The following is a 14,388-nucleotide window of genomic DNA, read 5'->3' as shown; positions in this document are numbered from 1 at the left end:
TGTGCGCCTGGTCTCCCCACCCCCGCCCCCTTTCCCCCACTGGCTCTGGTGACCTTGACTGGCGGAGGGACGAGCGGCGCCCCTCCTGTACTGCTGGCGTTAATCTGCTGGTGAACAGGCCAAATTCCATGTAACGCTCCCTCAAGTACAGCCGCTGCTTCCCTGAGCCGATTGCTTGGCAGTGTTTACATGGAATTATAGCAGCTAAGCAGGGAGTTTAGCCAGGGCCCTTTGCTTTACACTGATTATCTTCAAGGGGACAAAGAGCCTCACCCGCCCAATCCTCCTCCCTGCAGCTGTGTGGCCTGGGGGGGGGCGGAGAGGGCTGGGCAGGCCGGGGACTTCTGGAGGCGGGGGGGGGGCGGGGGGCGGGCTGGTTCTGCCTGGGCGGCTGGAGGCAAAGGCTGGCAGGGCTCCCCCACCCCACCCCCGGGCCAGCCCTGCTCAGGGGCCGACCTGCGCCAGCTGTGCTCCAGCCTGCATCGGGCCGGCCCAAGCTGTGGAGGGCAAAGATTAACGGCCATTACCTAATGAAGCGGAAGCAGCGGCGCTCGGGCTGGGTAGGGACAAGGTTACGCCAGCCCCGTGGAGGGCGCCGGGGCAGCGCCCAGCGGGCAGAGCGGCCCCGAGGGGGAGCGAGTCGCCCGGCGGCGGGGCTGGCAGCGGGACGCCCGCGGGAGCCTCGGCGCGCTCGGAGCCCCGGGGCGGGGGGAGCCTGGCCGCCCCACGAGCGGCGGCGGGGGGGGGGGGGGGCGGGCGGGGCTCCTTCGTGCGCTTCGCCTGCTCCGCTACGGAGTTTTGGGAAAGAGCGCGGCAAAGCGGGGGCGGCGGCGGCGAGGGAGGAAGTGCGGGTTTTCCTGCCCCCAAGCTGGGTTGGCCCCGGTTAGGGCAAACCGCCTCCGAAGGCCTCTCGCCTTGAAAAACCACCCCGAGCGTCCCCTAGTTCGGCCTCGGGCTCCTTTCGCTACCCCCCCCCCGCGCCCCTTTGGCTATGACAGTATAACAATTTCTTTTAATTCAAACGTCGTCACGCTCCACGCAGCTTGATTACAAACCTTGCAACAAGTTTTTGAAATAGGCGGTATCAGAACAAGTAAACCAAAGGAACGCTCCAGCCAGACACAGGAAGGGGCGGGCGGGGGGGGCAGTGTGGGACCCGAATGAAACAGCACAACCGCCTGTTGGTGGAAGACCAAAACTCTCCCTGGGGAGGGAATTCCATAATTTTGGTGCCACAACTGAGAAGGCCCTTTCAGGGGTTGCCACCCATCTAGCCTCGGTGAGGGCACCCAAAGAAGAAACAACCGTTTGTGTATCCGTTACTTTGAAATCTCAGCTTTCGCTTCCAATGAGTAAGTCTGTAGCCGCTTCTGTTGCAGAAAGATAAGAAAAATGTACCTCTGCAATGAAAGAGGCCCCGGGTGGCCATTAAGATGTCCTGAAGGGAGGTAAACAAATCAAATATTATTATTGGAGGGACCTTAGCATGACCTTGGCTGGGCCCTTGTGATCCTCTGGCCTGAGCGGCTAGTCAAGGGAACCGTTTGCAAATATAAGCTATTCTTTGGGCCCACTTCCTACAGCTGTGCACGTGAACTCGCTTGGCAGACTGCTTGTTAAGGGGGCCTTCGACTTGCCCTTTATGCTGCTTTGTGGGCATAATTTTTGGAGGAGGCATGAACGTAACCCTAAACCAGGCCTGCCTCCTGATCTGCTCCATCTCAGACTTTGCGTAGCTGTCTCCTCTGCTGGGGCCGAGTCTGCCTGCGCTGCTGTCTCAATGACAGTCATTTTGAAAAGAGTCCAGTAGCACCTTTAAGACTAACCAATTTTATTATAGCATAAGCTTTCGAGAATCAAGTTCTCTTCTCGAAAGCTTATGCTATAATAAAATTGGTTAGTCTTAAAGGTGCTACTGGACTCTTTTTGATTTTGCTACTACAGACTAACACGGCTAACTCCTCAGGATCTTGAAAAGAGGAAGTGGAATTAAACTTGTGCCACGATGCCTAACTTTGAACGAGGGGCGTATGTAGCGAGACAATTGGTTTCCACAAGTAGCTACAGAAGCCTAAAATGCTGCCTAAAGGTCTTTCTTTTTGAAGGATTTTAAGTGCCCCCCTTACCCCCCCTCCACGATACTGCACCCGGTGGCAGTGAATGCTGCCTGCTGCATATTCTCTGAGTGAAGAAGTGCTTCCCTTTGTCTGTCCTGAATCCATTGCCTATTAACTTCATTGGCTGCCCTTGCGTTTAAAGAAGACCTGTGCTGGTGTGGGAATGAAGCCCCTCTTCTGTCAAGGCTACAGGTATTACTGCAGTACAAGAAATGATTTTGAAAATGCAAAATTAAAATTTCAAAGGAAAAAAAGGACTTAAAATAATAAACAGCTGCAATAACTGGCAGTTAAACATGGAAAAGGCGGGTCTGTGGAGTTTGCTGTCCAAGGCTTTGGATGACCACGGCTGGAGGCCTGCAGGAGTAGGAGGCTGTTGGCAGGCAAATGTTGAGAAGGGGCTTCCCCAGACATGACACTCCCCCCCCCCCGCAGCCCCAGGCCTAACAGATGGCCAGGGTCACCCTGGAGGTGGTGAGCTGTCAGCTGCACCCCTCCACTAAGCCCAGGGGACCGAGAGCATTTCCCAAAGAAGAACTGGTGGCAATACAGAATGTTTAAAATGCGCGCAACCGAAAGGCCGGTGGCATAATGCTGCTGTTGCATCCTCTCTCGGGGGCTGTCTTTAAGAGGATGTGGGGACTGCAGGTGGTCTGGGCTGTGGCTGCCAAACTGCCAGGAGGTGCCAGCTGCCCAGAGCAACTGTTCCCTCTGGTTGCTAGTGAGTTCGGGGCCCAGGGAGCCCTCGCGGCCCTCGCAGGAACCTGTTTTCCAGGGAAGGGGGAGCTGCTCATTCGGCCAGATCTCTGTCCAGACTGCCTGTCCCCCTTCTCTGCACCCATAAATCCTTTTGAGTCGGTTTGGGCCTGGGAACTTCTGCCTCATGGACCAGCCTAGACACTGAGATCATCACCAGCCATTCTTCTGACCGAGCGTGGGCAGTCACAGGAGGACGGGTCACCAGTGGGACAATGCTGGTAGGGGATCCTCTGAGCCCCCCCCTGTGAAGACCCCCTCCCCAATGCTCTCCCCACAGGCCAGATCGGCCATGGCAAAGAAAACAGTTTGCTCTGCGGGGTTAGAACTTTTGCCAGAAGTGCGGGGGCAGGAGGAGGGCCTGGGAGCAGAGCACCCGGTGGGTGGATGTGCATGCGCAGGGCTGGAGGGGTGACCTCTTGGCAGGGGACTGCTGCAGAAGCGGAGCTCTGCTGTGGAATCTGGCACAGCCCCTTTAAAGGAAGCGGTGCTCGGCTAATGCCCCCTAAGCAGCTGTCAATCAGCCCCTGACTGGCCCTATAAAGCTCCCCTGGACCCCCCTGTCAGCCACCTCTGCAGCATGGCCTCAGGACCTCCGTGGTGGGGGCTGTCTACCGGCCAGGGGGGCCTGGAGGATTTTTGGCGGGCTTGGGGGAACCAATTCCCACCCCTGCCCCACTTCCGCTGCGTCTACCCTGCCCTCCCTTGCTGTGGCCTGCTGCCCTCGCCCCACCTCAGCCTCCTTGCCCAGCCGGTAAGTCAGCCCAGTGGCAGGTGAGGGCCGGGAGAGTTCTTTTCGGGGGGGGGGGGGGTCCCAGCCAGAGCCCCGATGAGCTCTGCATTCTGGGGCCTGGCGTGGAAGCAGGGCTGGGAGACGCGCGGCGTGCTGGCCGCCCTGAAATGCCCACAGAGCGCGTCTCCGAGGTCTGCTCATTGCCAGGGGCTCCCAGAGGGCAGCTGCATCCAGACTGAGGCTTTGCGGTCCTTTTCGAGCCCGCTGTGCCCGCATCACTGGGCATGGCTCGGTCAGTCATTCCCAGCCGGGTTATCTTTTGAGTGGAGAACCTGGGCTCGTGAGCGTCGCTTGCAACATCTGGGAGCGCAACAACTGCCACCAGCCTCCAGCGGCAGTGCGTCCGTCGCGGGCCAGAGTTGTCCTTTCGGTTGTTTTTCCGGGGTGGTTGAAAGCACAGCTCCGCTGGCTGCCCCTGGAGATCTGCCGCCCTGTTTGACCCGGAGGAGGAGGCTGCCCGCCTCCGCTGCCAGCTTCAGCGAAGCATCCGACAAGCCCCGGCGGGCTCGGGTCCTCCTCTTCTGGCAGCGCGGCCGCGGCAGGACGGAGCCAGCGAAGGGCAGCCAGGCGCTGCGGGTGCACAGGTGGGGGGGGGGGGCGGCCCCAGCGGAGCTCCGGCTGGGAACTGCGGGGGGCCGGGCGGGGGCGGCAGGGCAAGCGCCAGGCACAGCCCCGAACTTGGGGCCGGGATCCCGCGAGGGAGCGCCCTGGAAGCCGGCAGAAGCCTCGGGGGGGGGGCGGCCCTTTTCCTTGCGCAGGCGAGAGCGGAAAGGCGGCGCCCGGCCCGGCCCGCGCTGACGGCCGCTCTTTGTGCCCCGCAGGTCTCGGCGCCCGGCCCGCCGCTGCGCCCCTTGGCCCGGCCCGGCGGCCCCGAGGACGACCCGTGGCGGGCCAGGGCGGCGGCCCCGCGGGAGAGCGCGGCGGCGCTGAAGGCCTGGCTGGGCCGCCACCGGACGAACCCCTACCCGAGCAAGGGCGAGAAGCTGCTGCTGGGCCTGGCCAGCGGCATGAGCCCGGCCCAGGTCTCCACCTGGTTCGCCAACGCCCGACGCCGCCTCAAGAAGGAGCCCCGCGCCGGCCCCGCCGCGCCCCAGGCCCGGGCCCAGCCCCAGGCCCCGCCCCAGGCCCCGCCGACGGCCCGCGAGGCCGAGATCTGGCGCCCGGCTGAGCTGCCCGCCGGCGCCCGGGAGCAGGGCGGCACGGCGCTCCCGCCCTAGGCGCCCGCAGGAGCCCCGGGAGCCTGGCAGGCCTTCCTCGGGCCGGAGGGAGCGGCCACGCCGGGCGCCCTTGCCTGCCTGCCTGCCGCCGAGCAGCCGGAGCCGGGGCTGCCCCCGCCGCCTCCGTGGCCGCCCTCTCCGGGCTGGAGCCCGCGCCCTTTCAGCTCTGCCAAGCGACGGGCAGGCCGGCAGTGGCAGCCCCAGAGGAGGGTCTGGCAGCCCCCCACCCTCGGCCTCAGCTGCCCCCAGACTGGAAAGGGCTGTTGAGCTCCTCTCCACTACAGCTGCAAGGCCAGGATGCCTCCATTTCCCATCAAAACTTGAGGGAGGCTGACAAGTGTCCAACCTGGGTCAGGCGTCACTTGCAGCGTAGCTGTTAGATAGGAGAACCCCCCTCCCCCCCCCCACACACACCTGGGACGCTCTTGGAGCACGCGGCCCCCTGCGGAAATGGTGCCCCTCAGGCCCTCCGCCACAGAGACCCCCCCCCCCATCTTGGCACAGACCACGGAGTTGCTTGTCTCCCATCCCCTCAGCTCAGCAGGCCCCTCCAAGCCAGAGACACCCAAGCCAGGCTGGGCTCCTAGGATGGGCTCCGGAGGGGCAGCCCAGGGCAGGCTCCCTGCCACTCATGCCAGGAGCAGCCAAGAGCCTGAATCCGTGGCAGCCACTGATGGCTGTGCTGGTGGCGACCCCTCAGTGTTTGGGGAGGCCACTGGAAGAGAGGAAATGTCCGCTCTCATGTTCTTGTTCTGTCCTCTGGGGGTTATTTGGGATTTTTGCTGACAAACACGAGGTGGGAATCCCAACCCCCCAATCTGCAAACTGTTTTGCCTGCGGCAGCTGCTGGTGGCTCTTTCTCTGTGGCCGGAGCCCAGCTGCTGCGCTCTTGGTAGACTCCTTCCCCTTGGGATCGTCTCCTGCCAATTCCTCCTCCTTCCGTTAAGGAAGAGCACAGATTGTGTGCCATCCGTGCCACCCGGCCTCACCAAGCCAGATCCTCTGCACATCAGGTGCCCCCCCCCCGCACACGCCAGAGGGGTTACATGTGCCATGAACCTCCCTGTGTCCCAGCTGAGGAATGGAGACTTAGAAAAGGGGCATCGGGTGGCATTCGGGCCTTGAACCTGCGGGACAAAGGCATTCCTTGTGCCGAGGCCTGAGGAGGTCAGGAAGGTCCCTGCACGTCTGTCATTCCACAGAGCATGTAAAACGGCGGTTCAGGAGGGCATTTCTATGAAGGCCATATTATAAGAGATGATTTTAAGAACTGGACCAGTGCGGACAGTATTCTACTGTTCTCATGGCATTGTTTCTACCGATGTAGTATCCTTCTCTGTATTGTTTAGCATGCCAGATTGCTGTAATCCTAGTCCTATTTGGGTCTCATCCTATGGATTGCAGTGATCTACCCAGAGGACTGGAAATAAAGCTAGTAGACAATTCCTTCCCCTGTTAACTGGTGTTTGTGGGGTAGTTGTGGCTTCCTGGTGGAAAATAAAAGGTATTTGGTGCTCACTCAGACACCGTTCGCTCCTTGTTACCATATGCCATGCCTTGGCACTGAAACCCACTCTGGGGCTGAGCTCTACCACTGTGGGGTACCTATGCAAAGAGCTCAGGGCTTCCCCGCCCCCACCCTGGGCTGGCATTGTTGAAATCAGCCACTCTCGATATTTATCCTGACCAGGGTAGCCTAGGCAAGTCTGTCCAGATCTCAGAAGCTAAGCAGGGTCAGCCGTAGTTACTAATTGGATGGAAGATTTCCAGAGAAGACCAGGGTTGCAGAGGCAGGCGACGGCAAACCACCTCTGTTAGTTTCTTGCCCTGAAAGCCCCAGCAGGAGTCGCCATAAGTCGGCTATGACTTGACGGCACTTTCCACCTCCCCTACTCAAAACTTGGTTGCATTGTGAAGTTTCTGGAGACCACGTTGGGAGAGATCGGACTGGGTAAGATTCAACGGCATGATTAACAGGCAGAGAGAGATTGGTGACCCTTGGAATGGCTGGTTTTAATAATAATATTTGATTTATACACCACCCTTCAGGACAACTTAACGTGCACTCAGAGCAGTTTACAAGCGAGTTATTATTACCTCCACAACAATCACCCTGTGAAGTGGGTGGAGCTGAGAGAGCTCTGAGAGAGCTGTGACTGACCCAAGGTCACCCAGATGGCTTCAGGTGGAGGAGCGGGGAGTCAAACCCGGCTCTCCAGATTAGAGTCCTGCTGCTCTGGATTTTGTTTGTCATTTATAGTCCGCCTTTCTCACTGAGACTCGAGGTGGAGTACACAGTGTGAGATTAGTACAATTTCAAAGACATTTCCATAACCACTACACCAACTGGCTCTCAGTTTTATTTATTTACTTCATTTATACCCCACCTTTCACCCCCACAGGGGACCCAAGGTGGCTTCCATGGTTCTCCTCCATTTTATCCTCACAACCACCCCGTGAGGTAGTTTAGGTTGAGTGCGTGTGAGAGCCCAAGGTCACCAACTGAGCTTCTCTGGCAGAGCAGGGACCAGAGCCTTGTTCTCCCAGAGCCTAGCCTGACACTTTGCCCAGTACGCCACATGGGTTCATTGATGCGGTCCATGGGAGCCGATGCCAAGCCCAGTTTCTGTCAGGCCCGTTGTTTTGCTGGGACAATTTTTGGGATGCCACAAGTCCCCTACTTGTTCCGACAGCTGCAGTCAAACGCGACAACCCCTTGAGAATTAGATGTATTTTTATTTATTTATTTTTTAATTGTATTTTATTCAACATTTTCAATAATTTTTTTATAACAGCAAGAACCAGTTAACAACATAGTATATGACATACAACAATCAGAAAAGGACACCTCCTGTTACATGGTTCAGTACTTAATATTCAGTTATTTTTTATGATGTACTCCAAGAGATGGTGTATGTGGAGAGTCTAACTAGTTTATTGTTCATTTTGAATTGGGCCCCATGTGTTCTTTCTGCTGGTTAAACTGGAAGGAAAGGCACCTTTTAGATGACTGAACCCGCTGTGCTGGGGCTCTGGGTCCTGCGTGGAAAAAAGCCACGCGTGGGGAGGGGCTTCACCGAAGAGGAGCATCTGGGAAGCTTGAGCAAAAAATCTGGTGTGAGCTGATCCTTCACATTTAAGGGGCACAGCCTCCGTTTTGATTATTTTTGTTAACTCTGCATCCATATTCTACAGATGGGTAGCCGCCATGTTAGTCTGCCGGTAGCAGTGGAAAAGAGCAAGCGTCCAGTGGCACCTATAAGGCTCACAAAATGAGCGGTAGGGCAGGCGCTTTCGTGAGCCACAGCTGAAGAAGGGAGCTGTGGCTCACGACAGCTCCTACCCTACTGCTAATTTTGTGCGTCTTATAGGTGCTACTGGACTCTCAGTATTTTCCATGCATTGTTTACTCTAGCCCCTGGCCTCACGCAGCTGAGGGAGAGGAGGGTCAGAATGCCTTACACTGAGCATCTTGTGAGTGGGTGCTCGGAAGACCTCTCCGTAAGAAATCCAGCTCCTCCTGCACTCCTGTGTGCCTGTCCCATGTCCTCTCCAGCCATGGCAGCCAAGGGAGGAGGCGGGGCTTGCTTCCTGGGGGCGGTTGCTGGGCTTGAACTTGCCGTATACAAGACCCACCACCCCCTTGCCTGCTGGGCTGCTCCACCACAGTCGTTCAGCAGGCACGAGTGCCCTTTGCCTTGGCTGTTGTGTTCTAGGGCCTTGTGCACACACAAGGGGGACAGGCTGAGAATCCCTGGCACGCACCAGCAGCATCGTGAAGCAGGGAAGCTGCTCTCCACCCACCCCACCCCTCCCCACAGGACACAGCAACACCAGAGGGCACCACGAGGCAGGTTTTTATGTCACCCAAAAAGACAAGGTTGCAAACAACAATAGCATTTTTGGTTTTTGAATGAAAATAAAGGAGACAAACGGACCCACAAAAATACAGCTCCAAGCAAGTCCAGAGCCTGGCCCCCTGCCCGTGGGCTACCCTGTGTGCCAAGGGTTGTCCCTGGCCTCTGCTTATTGCTGAACTAGGCTGCACAGAACATGCTGGAGGGATCCAGTTTCTGGCGTTGGAGGTGTAGAGGTGAGAGTGCCCCCCACCCACCAACTGCCTCTGCCCCAACGTGCTTGTAGGGAACCTGCCTAGAAACACTGGCTGTAGAGCGTGTGCCTCCAGGCAGAAGGGGAGGTGAGAGGCAGGGAAGAGGCCCGGCAGGATTGTGGCCCATGAGGCAAAACCGGCCCTGGGGCTGTGTCATGGCCACTGCGGTCCTGAGCTGATCCCTTCCCCTGCTGCGTCTGTCATGTATGCGAGTTCCTGAGGCCTCCTGGCACCCCCGGGCAGCAGCCACCACAGCAGAGCTCTGCCCCTTGCCCTGGCTGCATCCCCAGGCCCCGCCCTGTCCCCTGCTTGCCCTCACGCCCGTTTCACCCCCTCCATGTCCTTCTCTGCCTCCAACTTTACCCTGAATGCAAACAGGGCCGGTTCAGCGCATGCGGTTCCCCCAAGCCCATGCCTGGCCTGTGCCAAAGCAGAGAAGAAAAACGATGGTGCAGCGGGGAAAATACAGTATGCTATTCCGCACAAAGATCCCTAGACATTTCACACGCTGCTTACTTAAAATATACATTACAAAGAGATGTATTAAAAAAAAATTAAATTACAATAAATGAAGTCTAAAGCCAGTGCATAGCCATTTCAGTGTGAAATGAGCCTGTAAAAAGTATTTTCCAGGAACTATATAATGTTCTGACCCATAGTAGAGGCTTTTCCACACAACAGGCCCAGATACAGACGAAACTGTTTACAACATATTTAATAACTTTCCAAATGACATGGGAAGTTCCCTAAAGAATACAGAATGTGACCGACCTTTAAAGAAACGTCCTCTAAAGATGTTTCCACCATAATGATAAATCCAGAGGAGTTAGCAGTGTTAGTCTGTAGTTGCGAAATAGTAAAGAGTCCAGTAGCACCTTTAAGTTGGTTAGTCTTAAAGGTACTACTAGACTCTTTACTATTTTTCCGCCAGGAGCTTGTGAAACAATCGGCCAGTGTGCAGCGCGACATCTAATCGCGTACACACACATGTGCTGTCAGTTGGAATGAACTTATGGCAACCTCAGCGAGGGGCTTCCAAGGCAAGTAAGAAGCAGCGATGATTTGCCCGTGCCCTCCTCTGCAGAGTGCTCCAACCCACCTGAATCCAAGTGAGAAAGGTGGGGTAGAAATAACAAAAACACACAAACACCCTGCCTGGCGTCTATCTGACAGGACTGGGCTATGCTGGGCCACCTTTGCTCCCATTTATAATCCCACAGTTGCAAAAAAAGTGTTGGCTCTCGTTTAACCTCCACGGGGCTGTTCCACTTCCTTCTTCAGTAATAGCTCAACGTGATGACGCTGCACGTTCTAAATGCGGGGGGTCAGTGGGGGCATGGCTGTTTTCAAGGAAGCGTTGACCCCCAAGCAGCACCTGTTTCCTTAGGGAACTATGGCTTTTGTGTTCAGCAATGCGTGAGTTAAGATTTCTGGACGTTTTCCCTGCATGCAGCAAAATCTTTTGAGTACGTGTGGTTTCCCATTCCAGACCAACGGGTGTTTATTCCTTAACAATACCTGTGAACTTGGAGATGGGAGACTTGGAAAGGCAGTCAATGAAGACTGTAGAATAGTGTTGCTGGTAACCAAGATCAAGATAATTCACACCACGGTATCCCCCATTACTATGTATGGATGTGAAAGTTGGACAATGAAGATCAAGAGCTGGGGAAGCTGACAAGAAGAAAACTGATTCATTTGAAACATGGTTTTGGAGGAGACTTTTATGCATACCATGGGTGGCCAAAGAAGATAAATTAAGTGGGTTCTAGATCAAATTAAGCCCAAATTCTCCCTAGAAGCTAAAATGACGAAATGTACTTAGATCACATAATAAGGAAACAAACTCACTGGAAAAGGCAATGCTAGGAAAAGTGGAAGGAATGCCTCAAACGCAACTTTCCCCAGGCCGGTTCCTCTAGGGATCCCGATGGTGTTTTGCCACCTTCTGGGCATGGGGCAGGGGTCACTGGGAGTGTGAGGGGGAGGTAGTTGTGAAGTCAGATAAACCTGGAAGTCCCTCCCAACCCCATTGGTTCTATGAAATGAGACGGCTGGACTCAATAAAGAAGGCCGCCGCAGTCTCCAGTCTGCAAGACTGGAGCAGGGCTGTCAATGACAGGACAGTCTGGAGGCCGGTCATTCATGCGGCCACCTTAAGCAAGAAGCAACGCAAGGGCACCTCACAGACACACATCTGAACCTGCGGTATGTGCAGTTCCTACACGGAGGCGGTCCCTTAGTTAAACCAGTTCCTGGTAAAACCGTTTGGACTGATGGCAAATCTGCAGTTTCAGGTAAGGCTTTAGAATACGCTGGCTGTGATATGGATGTAGGACAGGCTCCAGCAGTCAGATTTCATTCCAAAACTGGGGCCTCTTTTTGAGTGTTTTGTATTATAGGGCAATTCCTCCTTATTTTAAGGAATGGGTAAAATTTTAAGAGCACATTCCTGGGGGGAGGGGCGAAAGCACCCTGGAACCAACTAGGAGTTACGCTGGCATATCCCGGACTCATGCCGGCTTAACCTCACCATACAACAGCCCAGCGCTGCTCTGCCCGGGACCCCCATCGGCACCTAGCCAAGGAGGCTCGGCATGGGCATAACCGGGGCAGAAGTCCCCAGGGGGCAGGGCACAAGTCATTCCAGGCACGGAAATGGCCCCGGCAGCAGTGGAAAGTTACACCAAGAAAAATGGTGTAGCCCACAGGTGCTCATTGCACAGGAAAAGTCAGCGTCTCCCCTGAACTCAGGCCCACCCACGTGGCTCGGTGGAGCACAGGATGCCCACTCCCACAGGGACCAATTCGCTCGCACCCCTGCAGCAGCCAAGCCCCCTCGACTGCACCCGATCAGCTCCCCGAACACCCTTCATAACCTCCAGCCAGGCTCCCATGACCACAGGTAAGGGCGGAGGCAGCTGGAGGCTCTTCCCGACAGCCCCCTGCCATGGGGACGTAGAGTGTGAGGCAGGAGAGGGTGCTTGCAGTAGTGGGGCAAGAGCACACAGGGAGAACTTAGCAAAACTTGGAGTGCACCTTGCATTCACGTGTGGGAGGAATGCCACGTCCAGAATCCCTGACAGCTACCATCTGAGTTCCCTTGCAGGTTACCTGTCTCCTGACTCCTGACTCCAGGAGGGGTGAGGGCACACTGACAGGTAAGAGAGACCTTGGCTGCCCTGGCTTGCCCATTCACACCAGTCTCCCCTCTCCCCTCTCCTGTGCCCCCCCCCAATGCTGGCCTCTGTGATTGAGGCTTGCTAGCAAGGGGGGGGGGAGACAACCCATGCCTGCCAAAGTTGCCCAGGGAGCTGTAATTGATACTGCTGTTTGGCGGCAGGGGGGCCTCCAAAGTCCATGCCAGGGCTCCACTCAGTCCTGCTTGGCCAGACTCCTCCCCCCCCACACCCTTCAGGCAGAGAAGAGGGCACAGCCACAGAGTAGCTGGGTACTTGCTCTGGCAACACCCCCACAACAGCAGGCGCACAACCCCTTGACTGTCTCCCTCACACGATCAGAGCTACAAGCAGCCATGGGAATGGAACAGCCAGACACAGACGACGAGTGCCTTCCTGGTGGAACAGCATTCCTCATCTGGTTGCCGGCAGAACCTGGTTGCCGATGACACCACCGCTGCTGCACCCGGCCACGGCCACCCTCCTAGTATATGTGGCAGACCTGGCCGTGGCTTGTGCGAGGGCCAACCTCTCGCCACATGTCTGTGTTTCCCTTTCAGGTAGATTACGACCCATCAGGGAGGCCAAGAAGCATGGCTGATCCAGCCCGTGATCCTTCCACCATCTGAGCCCAGCCCATGGAGCCGTTCCCCAGGCAGCCCACAGCTCAACAACTCAACCCCACTCCTGAGAAGACACCATCAGGAATGGCTCCCACGGCACCGACTGCAGCGCAAAGAGGCGCAGCTCCCATCCTGGCCCAAGGGAGTTGGCAACACGTAGCCAGACATCCTCTTCGCTTTCGGCAGTTCAATAAGGTCTGTGTCTAACGACTACTCTCTCCTCGCCTGTTTGTTTGCCCATGGCCAACAGTAGCTCCCCTCCATGGGCAGCCCCACAGCACATCTCCAGGGATAGTCTCCAGCCCTGGGCCACCAGGGAAGTGGTGGCCCCAGAGATTCAGAAAGCACCTCTGCCCCATGGGGTGGCTTGGCCCCAGAACAGAGCAGGAGTCCATCGTTCCAGTAGGGGACGCCGCCTGCCACCATCATCCTGCCTGACACTCCTCACGTGGCAGCACAGCAAATGGGGCGGGACATGAAGACTTGCCGTGTGCAGGGAAGACCTGTCAACCCCCTCCACACCGCTGAGGCTCTAGCAAGGCAGATGGCCTTTGCGCCCGGGATTTGCAAGGGGGTGTGGTGGTGCAAGCACGCACCAGCTCCTGCGTGGTACTTGCTGGGTCGCCCAAGCCGGATGAGCCTCCCCCCTCGCCCCGCCGTCTCTCTCCACTCACCATCTCCGGAGGGTCCTTTCAGTTGTGGTGAGTGGCCCTTTCGCGCTGGCATGGGGAGGAAACCAGCCAGCAGCAGTGGCGGCACCCGCCAGAGCAGGACTGCTGTGAGCTCCTCTCCAGCAGGGCATGACTGAGAGGTTCTCACCAGCACAGCCCCCTCATCTGCACAGGGAGATCCTTTGCAGCGGCAGAGAGTTGGGAGCAGGGGGCAGACCACCCCCTCTCACCTACATGTGCACGGCTGGCTGGGGAAGGACACCTTTGTCCAGTGGGCTGTACGATGTCAGCATGGGAGGGAGTTGCAGGACTGCAGGCGCCGCCATGGCACAGCCCCCTGCACGACCAGCTACCTGGGCCACGTGGGGCAGGTAGGTGCCGCCAGCAGAGGAGCTGCAGATCCGTGACTTGCCTGGACAGTTGCAGGGTCTGCTACCCCAGAACCGGGACTTGTTCATGATGGCTTCTCTCCAACCATTCGCCTCCACGTGGGTGCTGTGTCCATGGGGGCACGTGGTTCCCACCTGCCTGCTGCTCTCTGGCAGGGAGGGGGAGGTGTCGAAGGGCAGCAGGGATCGTGGCCCACGCATCAGCTGTACCTTTGCTTGCCATTCACGTGCCCGTCTTCGGGGCGGCGTGGCCACTGGGAGTGGGGAAGCTGGTGAGGTCAGGGAATGTCAGGGCATGTGCTCCCACCTGCGGCCCAACTGGGCCTTGCTGGGCTCGGCCACCAGCGTAGCTCTCCTGGGACAGTCCTCAGGGAACACACAAGCAGTGCCACAGGTATGCAGATGCAGGTGCACCAGCGCCACGGCGGACCGCAGGAGCGCACTGCCCATCTCCCTGTACAGTAGCCAAATGTTTTACACCTTATAATAGCGGGAACATCCTTAGACAAGGTTGTTTTAAAGGTTGGTCACG

The 14,388-nt window shown here is 57.2% G+C and overlaps 1 protein-coding gene across 1 annotated transcript; it reads left to right on the top strand.

Moving 5' to 3' along the window:
- Positions 1–3,165: 3,165 nt before the first annotated feature.
- On the top strand, positions 3,166–4,883 carry LOC129330461 (iroquois-class homeodomain protein IRX-3-like). The gene is made up of 2 exons (XM_054980496.1): positions 3,166–3,252; positions 4,062–4,883. The coding sequence occupies exons 1-2, from the start codon at positions 3,166–3,168 to the stop codon at positions 4,881–4,883; spliced, it is 909 nt and encodes a 302-aa protein (XP_054836471.1).
- Positions 4,884–14,388: the final 9,505 nt, after the last annotated feature.

Source organism: Eublepharis macularius, chromosome 5 (genome assembly GCF_028583425.1).
Source record: "Eublepharis macularius isolate TG4126 chromosome 5, MPM_Emac_v1.0, whole genome shotgun sequence".
Lineage (NCBI taxonomy): Eukaryota > Metazoa > Chordata > Lepidosauria > Squamata > Eublepharidae > Eublepharis > Eublepharis macularius.
The sequence above is the reverse complement of the archived record's forward strand: the minus strand, read 5'-3'. Positions and strand labels throughout refer to the sequence as shown.